This window comes from Sorex fumeus, unplaced genomic scaffold (genome assembly GCF_029834395.1).
Source record: "Sorex fumeus unplaced genomic scaffold, SorFum_2.1 ptg000072l, whole genome shotgun sequence".
Lineage (NCBI taxonomy): Eukaryota > Metazoa > Chordata > Mammalia > Eulipotyphla > Soricidae > Sorex > Sorex fumeus.
The window spans coordinates 7,893,247-7,908,643 of NW_026606129.1; the positions used below are offsets into that span (position 1 = coordinate 7,893,247).

General features: G+C 66.7%; 1 protein-coding gene across 1 annotated transcript; it reads right to left on the reverse strand.

The window, feature by feature from the left end:
• Positions 1–3,596: 3,596 nt before the first annotated feature.
• On the reverse strand, positions 3,597–9,642 carry OXTR (oxytocin receptor). Its single transcript, XM_056129278.1, has 2 exons — positions 8,733–9,642; positions 3,597–3,847 (listed from the first exon to the last, which is right to left on the reverse strand). The coding sequence occupies exons 1-2, from the start codon at positions 9,640–9,642 to the stop codon at positions 3,597–3,599; spliced, it is 1,161 nt and encodes a 386-aa protein (XP_055985253.1).
• Positions 9,643–15,397: the final 5,755 nt, after the last annotated feature.

Below are 15,397 nucleotides of genomic sequence, written 5' to 3' on the forward strand. Positions count from 1 at the left end.
CTCTGCGCTCTCCTGGGCAGTGACCCTAAGACTTGGCCCGAGGGGGCGAGGGGTCAGGCATTCTCTGTGCACGAACCTCGATTCAAATCCCGGCACCACATGTGCTCACTCTGGAGCACGGACCCAGATAGCCCCTGAGTCCAGCTGCACGTGACCCAAAGCCACAAAACCAAAGGTCCGGGTCCAGGCTGGGGACGTGGGGGGGGGGATGCACCTGGCCTCCCCTCGGCTCCACAGGGAGTTGGACATCACCTGGGCCCCCGGGACCCCCACCCTACCTGCAGCTCCCGTGACATCACCCAGGCCGGACCAGTGTTCAGTGACCTGCATCCCGGAACCCAGGACAGTGTTCAGGGCCGGGGGTACCCAGTCCTGCACCTCCTGGGAGGCAGAGGCAGAGGCGGGAACGGAGAAGCCCCCGCCCGAGGGGGGACTGAGCACAACACCCCCAGTCCCTGGGAGACACCCTAAGTGGGCCATGGCACTGGCCAGGGAGAGGCACCCCATACTCAGCCCAGCACCTGGACCTCAGCGGCACCTGGAGGGGGCGGGGTGGGGAGAGACAGACACCCGTGTCTCACGATGCCACTGGCACCTCTTTCCTCCCCAGATGGACTCCCTAAGCAGTGCTCAGGGCGGTTCTCAGTGAACCAGACCCGTGGTTCTGTGCTCAGCCTGAGGACTGGCACTGATGCCTGAACTCACTCAGGCCATCCCGGGCCCGGTCAGCAGTGCCCAGGGCATCACGTGGTGCCCAGGTCAGAGGCAACCCTGGGACCCTTTCTCATCAGGAAGCAAATGAGCGACACCTCATTGGTGGCCACACAGCCACGGCTGATCTCAATGGCCCTTTGCGTGAACCCCAAAAGGTGGGGCGCCCTGACAAAGGGGCCTCCCCATGGCCCCCCAGGCTTCCCCCTTTGTCCCGCGCTGTCAGACTAATGAGACCCACGTTTCATACCCAGAGCTCAAGGACTGGCCCCTGGTCCCAGCCCAGAGGCTCCGGAAGTGCTGTGTGTCCCCAGGGCACAGCCGAACCCCACTGGCACCCCAGGCTCTCACACAGCTGGCCTGCAGGGTCCTGCAGTGACCACTTCCCAGGGTAGTGCCACGCCGCACACTTAGACCTGGTGGTCGTGCTGAGACCCCGAGAGTGAGGAGCAGTGAGTGCTGACGCCAACCACTCAGCGGGGCCAGAGCCCAGCGGGGGGACACCGGCCACTCAGCCGGCAGTGAGGGCGAGGGCACTGCAGCCAACCCGCACCGCAGCCCTGCTCCCTGGGACAGGGACGCCCACTCTGTGTGTGTGTGTGTGTGTGTGTGTGGTGTGTGTGTGCAGGTATGTATGTGTTTGTGTGTGTGCTCACCTGTGTGTGCACATGTGTGCATGTGTGTGTGCCTGGTGAGAGCACGCAGAGAGCAGACTGGTGGCTTCAGGACAGTGCTCTGTCCATCTGCCACAGTGCCCCAGGGGGGCCCGCACTCTTCCCAACCCCATCACAGCCTCCCGTGGCATCCCTCGGGGTCACTGCCCTAATGAGTCCCGGAGCGGTGACTTCGGCCTCCAGCATCCAAAAACGCGCCGACGGCTCCCTGCCAGTCTCGGCAGGGTTTTACCCATTTGAAACTCGGGCTCAGACTTTTCATTTGGTTACACTGGCACGTTCCACCCATGAGCACAGAACCTGGGGACTGTCCCCTTGTCCCAGCTGCATAAAGGTGTACCTCGGGGACCAGGGCCCGGGCACCTCGTTTGCCCCTGCTCGGCTTGGGGGTACGTGAACACAGTCGCGGGGGTGCGGCTGTATGTCACGGTGCGTGGATGGCACAGGGCGTCCTCCAGGGCTCACTCCCCCGTCCAGGCCAGCGTGGACACCAAGAGCATGAGTGTTGGGCTCAGTGTCTCCCTGCGGCGTGAGGCGGGGGCCCAGCTTGGCTCTTCCCCGTCTGTCTGAGACCCATTGTACAGTGCTCTCGCCCGTGGGTCTGGACCTGGGCCACCCACCCCCACACTACGCATGGAGCTGGACCCTCTCCCCCACTCTGAGTGTGGCTCGGGCCCTCAGGCACCCAAACCCCCAGCTCCTGGCCCCGCTGGCCCAGATGGCCCGTCCAGTGTCTGAGCGCCCAGCCCACAGAGGTCAGCCCAGAGAGCGCAGGGTCCTGGTGTTTCGGGGGCGGGGGGGGGGAGCAGACGCCAAATGACGGGGAGCTTGTCCCGGCCAGTCCTGCTCTGTGCCGTCACTGCGGCTTCGTGGTTGGGGAACCAGTGGGTTTGGGGGAGGGGACTGTTCTGGGCCCCTGTGCAGAGTCATTCGTGCAAAGAAGCTGACCGTCATCGGTCTGCAGATAGGCGGAGAACGGCTTCTGTTCCCCACATCTCAGGCCAGGCTGTGAGCAGAGGTCTTCACGGTGCTCCTTCAACTTTTTTTTGTTTGTTTTTTACTTGTTGGATCACATCTGGATATGCACAGGGGTTACTCCTGGCTCTGCACTCCGGAATTACTCCTGGCGGTGCTCAGGTGACCATATGCGATGCTGGGAATCGAACCTGGGTCGGCCGCGTGCAAGGCAAATGCCCTCCCCGCTGTGCTATTGCTCCAGCCCCCGCTCATTCAACTTTTTATCCAGTGGTATTTTGTATTTTTCAGAGTAAACGTTATTTTCATGTTTGGGGTCACACCCAATGGTGCTCAGGGCTTACTCCTGGCTCTGTGCTCAGGGATCACTCCTAGTGGTACTCAGGGGACCATCTGGGGTGCCAAGGATCGAACCCCAGAAGGCTGCATGCAAGGTAGGTGCCCCACCGGTCAGGGTTGAAGTCTTACACTTGTTTTACATGTAATCCGTTTATTCTTCCTGAAACTGTTACAAATGGGTTTTCCTGTGTGTGTGTGTGTGTGTGTGTGTGTGAGAGAGAGAGAGAGAGAGAGAGAGAGAGTGTGTGTGTGTGTGTGTGTTGGGGGGGAGGTGTCTTCGGGGCCATCCCTGGCAGTGCTGGGGACTGTTCTTGGCTGTGTGCTCAGAAGTGGCCCCTGGCAGTGCCAGATGGAGCCCAGGCCCTTCAGCTCCTTTTCTGTACCGTTTGTTGCTGGTGTGGGGAACTGCGGCCGAGCTGGGCACTGCTCTGTCCCAAGGACCCCCGAGCGTGTGGGCCTGTGGCGGTGCATGAGTGCGTGGGGATGCCCGAGCTCGCAAGGACACGGGACAAGGCCACGGTGGGGGCTCCGAGCACCGGCTCCTTCCTCCCGCTCCCGGCCCGGGGTTCCTTTTCCCTCCCAGCAGCTTCTAACTGGAAAACATCACGCCCTGGACGGGACGATGGGCTCACGGGGGAGCCCGGCTCACGGCACTGGCCCGACGCGCGTGGACCCATGGGTACCCAGGGAGTCCCCTCCGAAGCAGCTGTGAGCCCGTGTCCCCTTGGGGCCCTGCTGGTGGCCACTCGCCCACAGTGACGGACAGCCCGGTACAGGGTCCCGGAATAAAGGCGTCCAGGGGAGATGGAGAGAGATGGCGGGTCCAGGCAAGGGGAGCTGCCGGACCCCCGAGGCCACCCGCCCTCCGGCTCGGGGAGCCTCCCGGGCGCGGTCAGCTCATGCGGAGGGCGGCTGCGGGGCGCCCGTGCGGCTGGAGCTGTGGCGGCTGAGCACGAAGGTGGACGAGCTGCTCTTCTTGCTGACGCTGGTGTCACCGGGCCGGCTGCCGCCCCGCAGTTGCCGGGCCGAGCAGCACAGGAAGCGCCGCACGAGGTCCTGGAAGAGGTGGCCGGTGAAGAGCAGGTAGATCCAGGGGTTGCAGCAACTGTTGAGGCTGGCCAGGAGCATGGCGATGATGAAGGCCGAGGCTGCGGGGGGAGGGCGGGCAGGTGGGGTGAGGCCGGGCGGGGCAGCGCCTGCTCCCCTCCTCCCACCCCCACAGCACAGACCCTGAAGCCCCTGCTGGCCTGGCGCCACCTGACGCACAGTTGTGCCCGCTGCACCCCCTTCCGCCCTCCGACACACATGCAGGTTCTCCCGGGAGAGTCCAGTCGGGTGTGTGCGGACGCTGGACCCCTGACCCCTCAGCCACGTCCCAGCTCCCAGGCTGCCTGCCGGCCCCGCATGGAGCTCCTGGGGGCCTGGGAAGAAGGGGTGGGGCCCGACAGCCCCACCAGGATCCCTGTCGAAGCCCTGCAGCCCGCGAGTGCCCCTGTGCAAGCGCCCAGGGCAGGGGGCAGACACTGCTGGTGCCCACTGGGGTTCCAGCCCGTCTGCGACAAATCAGTAACTCCCTGCAGAGACAGACAGCGAGGGCCCCGTCCCCGGCCAGGACGCTGCACGGGTTAATGAGGAGCTGGTGCAGCCCCGCAGGGGCCTGACAAGCCGCATGGGGAGGGGGACACCCAGGGGTGCAGAGAAGTCACGGGCAGGGGTGTGGGGTGGGGGGTGTCCGCATGCCCACCGCACCCCACACAGTCAGGGACTCGAGGGGAGGCTGCCCCACGGAGCTGGTGCCGGAGAGACGGTGAGAAGCAGCTTACTGCTTGTCACAAATGTGAGCTTTGCAGAGGACGTGGACCCCCAGCCAGCCCCTAACCCTGATCACTCCAAGCCGCACAGGCCTCGGCCCCCGAGGACGGACCCCACCCCAGAAACCCGCCAGCCTGTCCCGGGGCCTTCCTGGACCAGGCAGGAGCCGCCGGGCTCTGTTCCACAAGAAACTTCCAGCAGGGACTCCAGAAGCCAATCCGGGAAGGGGTCTCGCGGCGGGATGCCGCTTGCAAAGCCAAACACTCAGACACTCCCGGAACCACTGAGTCAGACGGGGCTGACGCTGACCCACTCAGGTACACGTGCCTGGTCGCCCCCAAAGCACAGCCACAGCAGACGGAGCCCCAGACCCTGCCAGGGGGCCACGGGGAGCCAGGCAGGGGCCTGAAGCTCAAAGGAAAGGGGGGAGCGGGTGCTCTCCGCGGAACTGGCCGGGAGTGCTCCCCTGGGGAGAGAAGAGGACTTGGCGACACGGGGCTGGGTCGGGAGCACGAGGCCAGGAGAGACCACGTGGGCGTGGGAAAGAAGGTGGACAGGCGCTGGGCAGCAGCTCGGCCCTGCCACGCACCTCGCCATGCACAGGGTCCTTCCCACACGCCCTGAGCAGGGGCTCAGCAGTCGCTTCTACCCCCGAGCCGGGCAGGGTGGGCGGAGCCCCGCCCCCACCCCCACTGCACAGGAATGACCCTCGCAGGGGAACCGGCCCGGGCCAAGTGGCCGCACACTAAGGGCACACGGGGACTCTGGCCGCCCTGGGAACTGAAGCCCAGCAGGAACAAGGAGCCTCCCATCAGAGGGGCCTTGAGGGGCCTGTGGGAATGAGATCCCCCGCCAGGGAGGTCCCAGAAGAGGAGCCCCGGGGGGGGGGTCCTCTGGCCAAGCTGGCCCAGAACAGCGGAGGACAGGGAAGCTCAGAGATGGAAAGTGACTCCAAAGGACACACAGCAAGTTCCCCAGGAGGGAGAGAGGGAGGGAAGGAGGGAGGGAAGGGAAGGGAAGAAAGGGGGAGGGAGGGAGGGAAGGAAGGGAAGGAGAAAAGGGCGAGGAGGAGGCCAGTCCAGCACCGCTTCCTGCCACCAGAAACCTGCGTGCCCTGGGCCTGTCTGGCAGCAGAGGAAAGTGGGGTCCCAGCTCTGGGGCTGAGGGGCCACGCCTGGCCCATCTCCGCAGTGCTGCCCCATGCCCGGGCTCCCTCTGCCCTCACAGTGCCAGAGGCTCATCAGCCACGCCCCATCCTGGGCCCTGTTCCCCCCAGGGAGGCCGCCTCCTACCTCTCGGGGCTCACAGCAAGTCCCCAGGCGGCAGCCCACCATCGGGTGTGCCAGCCTTCCCCGCCAGGCCACTGGGTACCGTCGCGAACCTTGTCACGGGTCGGGCCTGGTTGCCGCGTGTCAGCGACCGACCTTCACTGAGAGGGGGTCCCTCGGCTCGGGGCATATGAGGTGCGGTGCAGGGAACGTGCACACAAGGGAAGCAGGAGAGCTGTGACCTGGAGGCCCGAGAAGCGGGGGCGAGCTTCATCCCGGGGGTTGGGCGCGGGGAGCTCTGACAAGGCTCCCCACAAGGAACGCCCATGGCTTCTCCAGACCCGGCTCCTGGGCATCCCGCAAAACCCCTTTCCCAAGCCGCGTCTTTAAGGTCCTCCAACGTTGTTCTCAGGGAGGCAGAACCCCTGGGCGCCTGGGGGCCGTTCCCCCCAGCACCTGGTCAGTGGACAGCCTGTGCAGCCCCCACCCCGCCCCCCATTCCCTTCCGAATTTAGGCCGCAGTCTGCAGCTGGGGACTGTTCTTCACGGCCTGTCCCTGGCTGCTGGCAGAAACTGGAAAATAAGAAGAGCTGGAGAATGGGGCTGGCTTGAATCGAAGCATGAAATTAGCAGACAGGGCGTCCTGATAACCGGCCACTGACACCAGCCGCTGGAAAGGCCAGAGACGCTGGGGGCAGGCTGGGGGCAGCGTGACATGACCCAGCGGGCTCGGGGTGACCCCTCGGGAGTTTCAGTTCCTGCTCACGGGCTGCAGCCAGGAGGCCAAGGCTGGGTTCTGGGGCATCGGGCCGAGGGCGGAGCAGAGGGGCCCGGGCGTCTGCAGTGAGCGCAGAGGCTGTGCGACCCTCACTCCCCGCCTGCAAGGACCCGAGTCCCTGCCCAGGGGGTGTCGTGGGCTGCGGGACATGGCGGCTGCACAACAACACCCCCACCTGCAATGCCCGCCAGCACCCCAGGACAGTGAGCCAGGACCAGGGGGGGGTTCACATGCCCCCTGAACAAGGGGGAAGGGACGGGACCAGGAGCCTGGAGGGGCCGCTTCCCAAGCTCGGGGGAAGAGCCCCCCATTCTCTGCCCCCCTCAACTCCATTTTTAAGACACAGAGTGAGCGTTGGGGCAGCGGCTGTGAGAGTCGGGGAGCAGGAGAGGTAGCAGGGGTGAGGGGAAGCGAGGCGCCCCTGAGAAGGAGGGAGAAAGCTGGACAGAGGGGGCAGGGCCGGGCTGAAGAGGAACAGGGCCACTCCGAAAGGTCCTCAGGACAAGGCAGCTCCCAGGGTCCCGCGACTGGGCGAGGCAGCAGGGCGAGAGCCCGGGCACCCCAATGTCTGCTCCCGGCAGGGCGAGAGCTCGGAGTACCCTGATATCTGCTCAAGGAGGACTAGAGCCCAGGGCACCCCGACGTCTGCTCCCGGCCGGGCGAGAGCCTGGGCACCCCCATGTCTTCTCCTGGCAGAATGAGAGCCCGGGCACCTCGATGTCTGACCAAGCAGAACTAGAGCCCAGGGCACCCCGGTGTCTGTTCCCGGCAGGGGGAGAGCCTGGGGCTCCTCATGTCTGCTCCTGGCTCCCTACTTCCTCCAAGCCCTAACCTGGGACTACCATCCCGAGGGAGAGCAGCTGTGCCTGTTGTTTCTCTGGGGCCACGCGTGGCTGTGGGCAGAGCTCACTCCCCGCTCTGCTCTCGGGATCTGGGGACTATATGGGGCCTGAGGAATCACGGTCGGGTTAGCCACCTGCAAGAACCCTGCCGCCCTGTGCCCTGACAGCCCCGCCTGGAGTCCTGGGGCTGTGAGTCAAGCCACCCTCCCAAGAAGCCTGGCAGGAGGGAGGGAGCGGGAGACAGACCCCCAAGTGACCTCTGAGAGCTTTGGGAGAAGCTGTGCTGAGGGTCCAGAGCTCTGCAGGCGGGATCCCTGCTGGGGGGGGGGGGACGCAGGGGTGGCGCTCTGCAAGATCTGCCGTCCCTGACGCTTGTCCTGTCACAGGCCGGCCCTGGCCTGTTCTCCCAGGGACCCTGGAAAGGGGCCGCGCCCCGCCTGCCCTCCCCCGTCCCAAGGTGGGCTCTGCCACTACTCACCGCTCAGGCTCGCTTGGGGCTCCAGGCTTCCTGCCACCTGCCCCGCCCGCTCCCAGAGTGCGAGGGGTCAGCAGGCCCCAGCTCCCCGCTCCTGGGACTCGGGTTCAAAGCAGCAGCAGCTCCTTGGGGGGCTGGAGCCCGGTCGGGGGCGGGGCCAGCGCGGGGGCGGGGCCTCATGCGCCGAGAGCCACTGGGGCGTGGCTTCCCGGGGGCGGGGCCTCCTGGAGCAGGTCCGCAAGGACATCGCCCCCCTCCGTTAGGTGTGGCTTCGTGGGGGCGGGCCCACCGTGGGGAGGGGCTCTCATGAGGGCAAAACCCCATCGGGGCGTGGTCCCATGGGGGCGGGGCTCTTCTGTGGGCTGAGATCCATTGGGTGCGGCCTTGTGGGGGGCTCTTGTAAGGGCAGAGCTCGATTGGGGCGTGGCCTTGTGGGGGCGTGGCTCCGTGGGGGTGGTGCCTCGTGGGGCGGGGCCTTGTGGTTGTCGGGGCGGGGCCTCGGACGGGCCAGGCTCCCGAGCACTGGGCTGGAAGCACAATCTCGTGGATGTGAACCAGGAGCACTATTCCCAGCGTCTGGCCCCCCACCCCGCGCAGACTACGGGGCTCTCCCCGCCTTTCTCCTTCATCCCCGCCCAGGGCACTGCTGCGGCTTTCCCGTGACCACCACTTGACGGAAGCTCCCGGATGGCCTCGAGTCACCTGCCCACTGGGTCTGGGTTTAGGCAGGCTCAAGCGGCCTCCCGCAAGACCCCAAACCCGCTTCTCCCGCCAGACCCCCGTCCCCAGCCCTGCAGGCTCCTCTCCCCGCCCTCCCCGCTCCCTCCCCTCCCAGGGCGCCCCCACCCCGTCCCTTACCTTCCTTGGGCGCATCCGCGTCCCAGACGCTCCACATCTGCACGAAGAAGAAGGGCGTCCAGCAGACGATGAAGGCCAGCACGATGATGAAGGTCATCTTGACCGTGCGGATCTTGGCCTTGGAGATGAGCCTGACGCTGCTGACCCGCGCCAGGGCCGCGCGCCCCCCGCCGTCCTCGGCGCCCTCGGCCGCGGCCGCCGCCGCGGTCTTGAGCCGCAGGTTCTGCCAGATCTTGAAGCTGATGAGGCCGTAGCAGGCGGCCAGCACGATGACCGGCACGATGTAGACGGCCAGCGTGATCCACGTGATGTAGGCCTTGGGGCCCCAGGGCTGGATGAACACGGCCCAGCAGTCGAAGACCCCGTCGGCCACCTCGCGCAGCGAGAAGATGTGCACCTGCGGCGCGCTGGCCACCAGGCAGCCCAGCCACGTGGCCAGCACGGCCAGGCGGTCGGAGCGGCGGCGCAGCGCGCGCAGGGGCTGGCAGATGGCCAGGCAGCGGTCCAGCGACATGAGCAGCAGCAGGTAGGTGGAGGCGAACATGCCCACCACCTGCAGGTACTTGACCAGGCGGCACAGCAGGTCGGGCCCGTAGAAGCGGAAGGTGATGTCCCAGAGCAGCTGCGGCAGCACCTGGAACACGGCCACCACCAGGTCGGCGATGCTCAGGTGCTTCATGAAGAAGAAGAGGCGCGAGTGCTTGCGGCGCGTGGTGCGCAGCGCCAGCAGCACGCACGCGTTGCCGCTCAGCGCCAGCACGAGGATGAGGCCCAGCACGGCCACCTCCACGCGCGCCAGCGCCTCGTTGCGCCGCGGCGGCGCGGCCGTGCGGTTCCCCGCGGGCCCCGGGGGCGCGGCGCTCGCGTTGGCCGCCTCGGCGCTCCAGTTGGCCGCCAGCACGTCGTCCATGGCCCCGGGTCTTGTGGCCGGCTCCTGCAAGCGAGCCGCGTGGCGGCGGGGCGGGGGGAGGGGGCGTGAGGGAGACGCCGCGCCCCGGCACCCCGCGCCCCGGCACTCAGACCCCCTGCGCCCCGGCACCCCGCGCCCCGGCACTCAGACCCCCTGCGCCCCGGCACCCCGCGCCCCGGCACTCAGACCCCCTGCGACCCGGCACCCCGCGTCCCGGCCCCCAGACACCCCGCGCCCGGCACCTCGCGCACCGTCACCCCACACCCCGGCACCCTGCGCCCCGGCACCCCGCGTCCCGGCCCCCAGACACCCCGCGCCCGGCACCCCACACCCCGGCACCCCGCGTCCCGGTACCCTGCGCCCCGGCACCCAGACCCCCCTGCGCCCCAGCACCCCGCGCCCCGTCACCCCGCGCCCCGTCACCCCGCGCCCCGTCACCCCACACCCCGGCACCCTGCGCCCCGGCACCCCGCCCCCCGGCACCCAAACACCCCGCGCCCGGCACCCCACACCCCGACACTCCGCGTCCCGGCACCCCGCGCCCCGGCACCCAGACCCCCCTGCGCCCCAGCACCCCGCGCCCCGTCACCCCACATCCCGGCACCCTGCGCCCCGGCACCCCGCCCCCCGGCACCCAAACACCCCGCGCCCGGCACCCCGCGCCCCAGCACCCCACACCCCGGCACCCCGCGCCCCGGCACCCAGAGCCCCCTGCGCCCCAGCACCCCGCGCCCCGTCACCCCGCGCCCGGGACCCAGACACCCCGCGCCCGGCACCCCGCGCCCCGGTATCCCGCGCCCCGGCACCCAGACCCCCTGCGCCCCGGCACCCCGCGCCCCGGCACCCAACGCCACCACCCCGGGAGCCGCGGGGATGCGCGGGAAGCGCCACCCGGGGACGCCCCACGTCCACACAGGAGCAGGACGGCTCCGCTGGCCGCTTCCCGCTGGGGCGGGGCTCCGAGACCACCGTCTCCGCACACCAGAGCCCCCCGCGCCCCCCGCCAGCCCCCAAGCCCGCACCTCTCCGGGTCCCGCCCCGACAGCACCTGCCCGGGGCCGCTGCGGCCCCCGGCCACCTCCCCCCGCCTCCCAGACGCGCCCCCTCCCCCGCGCAGCCCACCCGAGCCCCCCAGCCCGCCGCCCGCTCCCCGGGGCGCCTCGCCCTGCAGAGCCCCGCAGCCCCCGGCCGCCAGCCGCGCCCCCCGCTCCGCTACCTGCCCCCGCGGGTCCTGCAACTTCGCTGCCCGGCAAGTTGCGCCGCGGCGGCGGCTCCGGGAGCCCCGGCTGGGCGGCCGCGGGCGGCGTCCGAGCGGGTGGGCAGCGCGGCGCGGCGGGCACCGCCTGTCCGCTAGCCCGGCCGGGGACTGGCGAGTCGCAGCAGCGCGCGGGGCGGCGGGGCCGGCGCGCCCACAGCGTCGGTCTGTCCGGAGGCGGCCTCGCCCGCAGCTGCGGCGCCGCGGCCGGCCGCCAGGGGGCGCGGGAGACCCTCGCCCAGCCGCGACCTGCGGCCGGGGATCGTCCCGGGCGCCCGTAAATTAGCCGCCCGCTTTCTTCCTTTCTTGGTTTAGAAGCAACGGGCGCCCGGGCACATGGGCGGCCTGAAGGCAGTGTTTTCCTCTGAGCGGAGGGTGATGAAGCTCCGAAAGCATCTACCCGCACTTCCAAAACACCAGGTTTGCCTCATCACTTCCCCGCCCCCTTCCCCGAGCAGGACCTCCAGGATTTAGCAGCGAATTCCAGCAGACCCTGGCCTGGGGGCCCTCCCCGCCGCTCCCACTGGGAGGAGTAAGGGGGCTCCTCGGGATCAGCCCCGGGGTGGGAGGGGGCCTGGGGGGCTTCATTCACTCATCAGGTGGTTTGGGAGAAGCTCCTAGGCTCTGTCCTAGACTCTCTGTCTCTGCCTGTCTCTCTGATCTCTGTCTCTCTTTTTGTCTCTCTGTCTCCTTCTCTCTCTTACACACACACACACACACACACACGCAGAATCTGGCCACTTCCGAGGGGTCCTGAAGCCCTTTCTGCCTCCTTGCCAGGCTGGAAGAGGAAACTCCTAAATGATGCCAAAGGAAGATGAGATGTACATTGTCCTGCGACGGACGCAGAAGGAGGAAAACGATTCCAAAAGGAGCGAGGCTTTTAAAATGTATTTAATGCGCACTTCCTCCTGACATTTCACTTCTCCCACTTTTAATTATGCGGAAAGAATCCTCCAGTGAGCTCAGGATGGGCTTCCCTGAATCCACAATTAAGCCTGTGCCAGCCAGCACGTCCAGGGACAGCCCAGGTACCACCCGGGTGCCCACCGGGCTCTGAGTGGGAAGATTGGGGTGGGCAGGCTGGGACCCCAGAGTGTGGCCACTCCACTGCTCAAACACAGAGTCCAGGGGAGAGCAGCAGAAGATCTTGCTGGCTTTATTCAAAGGCTGGGGGCCCACAACACCGCAAGACTTACACAAGAACTTCCTGTTCTCTCGGGAACTGTGTGCTGGGGTGAGGCTGGCAGCTGGTCATTGCGGGGTACATCAGGGAGACCCCCACCCGCTGCTAAGTGAGGCTCCTGGGGGTGGGCTGTGCATCCTGGGAGGCTGTAAAGCATCCGGCGACGAGGAGCACGTCAGCATAAGCACCAGAGGGCCAGGTCCTGGCTTCTGGGAACTGCAGTTCCATGAAGTGGACCCGGGACAGGATCCTGGCGTGAAAAACCTCTACTCAGAGACGCTGACCACTATCCCCGGTGGGGAAGGCCAGGGGCACAGACTGGAGAGGGGGTGTATGCCCAGACTGGCATACACATGGTCTGTTTGCCCACCCAGGGCCAGGCCGGGAGCTGCAGCCTTGGGGGTTCCGCTGTCCGGGCCCTGCAGCCTGGGTGAAGCGGGCGGGTTTGGGCAGGAGGCAAGGGGGTCTGAGACTTGGGTCTGTGGGAGGTGGCCTGGGAGAACAGCTGTGCCTGGGACAGCACCAACACCTAACATGGTCGCCCCTGAGGTCGTCCTTGGTCTTGTGCCTTGGGTTCGAGGATCACTCCTGGCATGGCTGGAGACCTGTGGGGTGCTGGGGACTGAAGCTGCGTGTGGGAACCTCACCCGCTGTTCCCTCTCTCAGCCCCACCGAGGTGTCCGTGCTGCAGTTGAGGACCGTGAGGTCCCAGCGCTGGTGAGGGCGGGCTGGCGGCCGTGGGGTTGCCGGGAACCAGCCCTGGGCAGCAAGCGCACTCGAAGACTGAAGACAGGCACACGACGGGGTGCCCAGGGCAAGGAGGGGGCGTGGCCAGCTGGACAAAGGGCCATTGAGGACAGGGCTGGCCTGAACAGGCCGGTGCCCGGGGGCAGCACGGCAAGGACAGGTGGCTTGCCCAGAGTCCCGCAGCCTTCGGGAGAGAAGCCAGACCCCCGCGCCTGTCTTCCTGGGACCAGCTCTGGGCCAGGACAGGCCCCTCTGCAGTGCAAAGGTCCTGGGGCTAAAGCTGGGGGGACGGGGTCGTGGGGGCGTTGAAGACGGATTGAGACAGTGCCTGGGATTACTGGAAAGGTCTGGACACAAGGGGACAAAGCTCTGTGCTGCCATCACCCCGTCCGTGGGGGGCGGGGGGAGGGTTCAGAGCCCAACCCCAGCCCCAGGCAGCCCTTCCACCCAGGTGGCCACCCCTCCCCCCTCTGGTTAGAAGGGGAAGCGTTTCTCTCGGCCAGGACCCAGCCTCCTCCTTTCCGGGGACAGACCAGGTGCCCCTTCCCGCTGCCCACTGGCCCCGCCCAGGTGGGAGTCTGACCCAGAGGTCAGCCGTGCATGGGGGCTGACCCGGGGCAGCCGGACTGGGCTGGGGAGCGGGTTCCAGCAGCCACCCCCATTGCTCCGGTGTCATGGGGCCACCAGGCAGGGGCCCTGACAGGTGCCCACACTCACCCCAGGTGATTCTCTCAGTCTGGGCAGGAGGCACGGAGGCTAGTCCAGGCCCAAGAGGGCTGGGTGGGGCGGGAGCCGAGAGGGGGTGTGGACAGACAGACGTGCGGACAAACGGGGGTGCAGGGAGATGGACAGACGAGGGTGTGGACAGATGGGGGCTGCAGACAGACGGGGGTCAGGGAAGAGCGGACAGACAGGGCCTAGCGGTTGAGGGAGGAGAAGGAGCGGGGAGGAGGGGCATAGGGGTGAGGGATATTCTGAGCAATTTCACACCAGCACCTCTCTCTCTCCCTGTCTCCCTCCTTCTCTCTCTTCCTCTCTCTCTCTCTCCTTCTCTCTTTCTCCCTCTCTCCATCTCTCCCTCTCTCCTTCTCTCTCTCTCCCTCTCTTTCTCCTTCTCTCTGTCTTCCCCCCCCCCCAAGTTTTATTTATTGAATCGCCAAGAGAACAGTCGCAGAGCCTTTCAATTTAAGTCTCGGTCAGTCATACAATGATCAAACACCCTTTCTTTCACCAGTGCACATTTTCCACCACCAAGAACCCCAGTATACCCCCCTCCCAACCACCCTCCCCCGCCTGTGTGGCAGATTTCCACTTTACTCTTCTATGTAGATCACATTCAACGTTACGACAAAAGACCCAACTTTATTATTTGGAATTTCCCCAACATTCAAACCTGCCAAGAAGACATCATGAGATCATTTGTTTTCTGTTGCTGATTATGAAGAGCATATGATGTCGTGTGGTCGCCTTAGCGGCCATGCAATTTTGGATTTCTGATATTTTAGTAATAAGCCTAGAGGGATTACTGCCAAAAGCCCCTGGGTTCCGAGATTGGTTTGTGTGCCTCTGGTCTCCCTCTTCTCTCTCCCTCTCTGTCTCTGTCTCTCTCTCCTCTCTCTCCCTCTCTCCCTCCTTCTTTCTCCCTCTCTCTCCCCACTCTGTCTCTCTCTCTGTCTCTCTCTCTGTCTCTGTCACGCTGGTTCTCCTCCTGCCGCCCTCATGGCCCGGCGAGCACAGCCCTGCTCAACGCCAGAGGGCAGGAGGTGGCGTCGGACCATCTTCAGACTCCCCCAGGCAGGCCCAGCGCAGCCCACCAGGAAGGGTCCCACAGAGGAAATGGGCCCCGAGAGTGGCCTTTCCATGGTCCAAGCCACCTGTGCCAGGTGCAGCTCTGAGGGGGCCGAGCTGGCAGGGCCCTTGCCCAAACAGCCCTGAGCGCCCGATGCCAGCAGCCAAGGGCCACGGGGGCAGGGGCAGGGCAACAGCTGACTTCGGGTGCTTCATCGTCTGCCGAGCCGGAGCTGGGGGAGGCCCCAGGTCCCCACTGCCAGCACGGCCTGGGCCCCCGACAAACCACCATCAGCCCCGTGCCACAGCAAATGGGCCCCACAGTGCCACGGGGGTGACCCAAGAGGATGCTAACCACTGCAGCCCCAAGACGCTCGGACAGCACGGGGAGCACCCCAATGGGTGCAGGCGGTCAGGGGACCCCCCTCCCCGGCATCCCTGAGAAAGGGGTGCTCAGGGCAGGAGACGGGGGTCCCTCAGGGCAACACACGGACACCCAGTGACACCCCCACCGCAGGGACTGAGAGGTGCTGTGTCCCCACAGTGCACTTGTGAGCTGCTGAGATGGAGGGGACCCGGCCCGGGACCCCTCATGCGGGATCCTGAGATGGGGAAGGGCACCTCTGGGGGCTAGAGAGGTGCAGAGACACCCTAGAGGCGGGGAAAGGGGAGGGAGAAGACCAGGGGGTGAGAGGAGGACAGTGGGCCCCGCCTCCGCAGGGAAGCTTCCAGAGCCGGAACTCCAGGGGGCCAGCAGGGAGGGCTGGCGGGGACCCCAG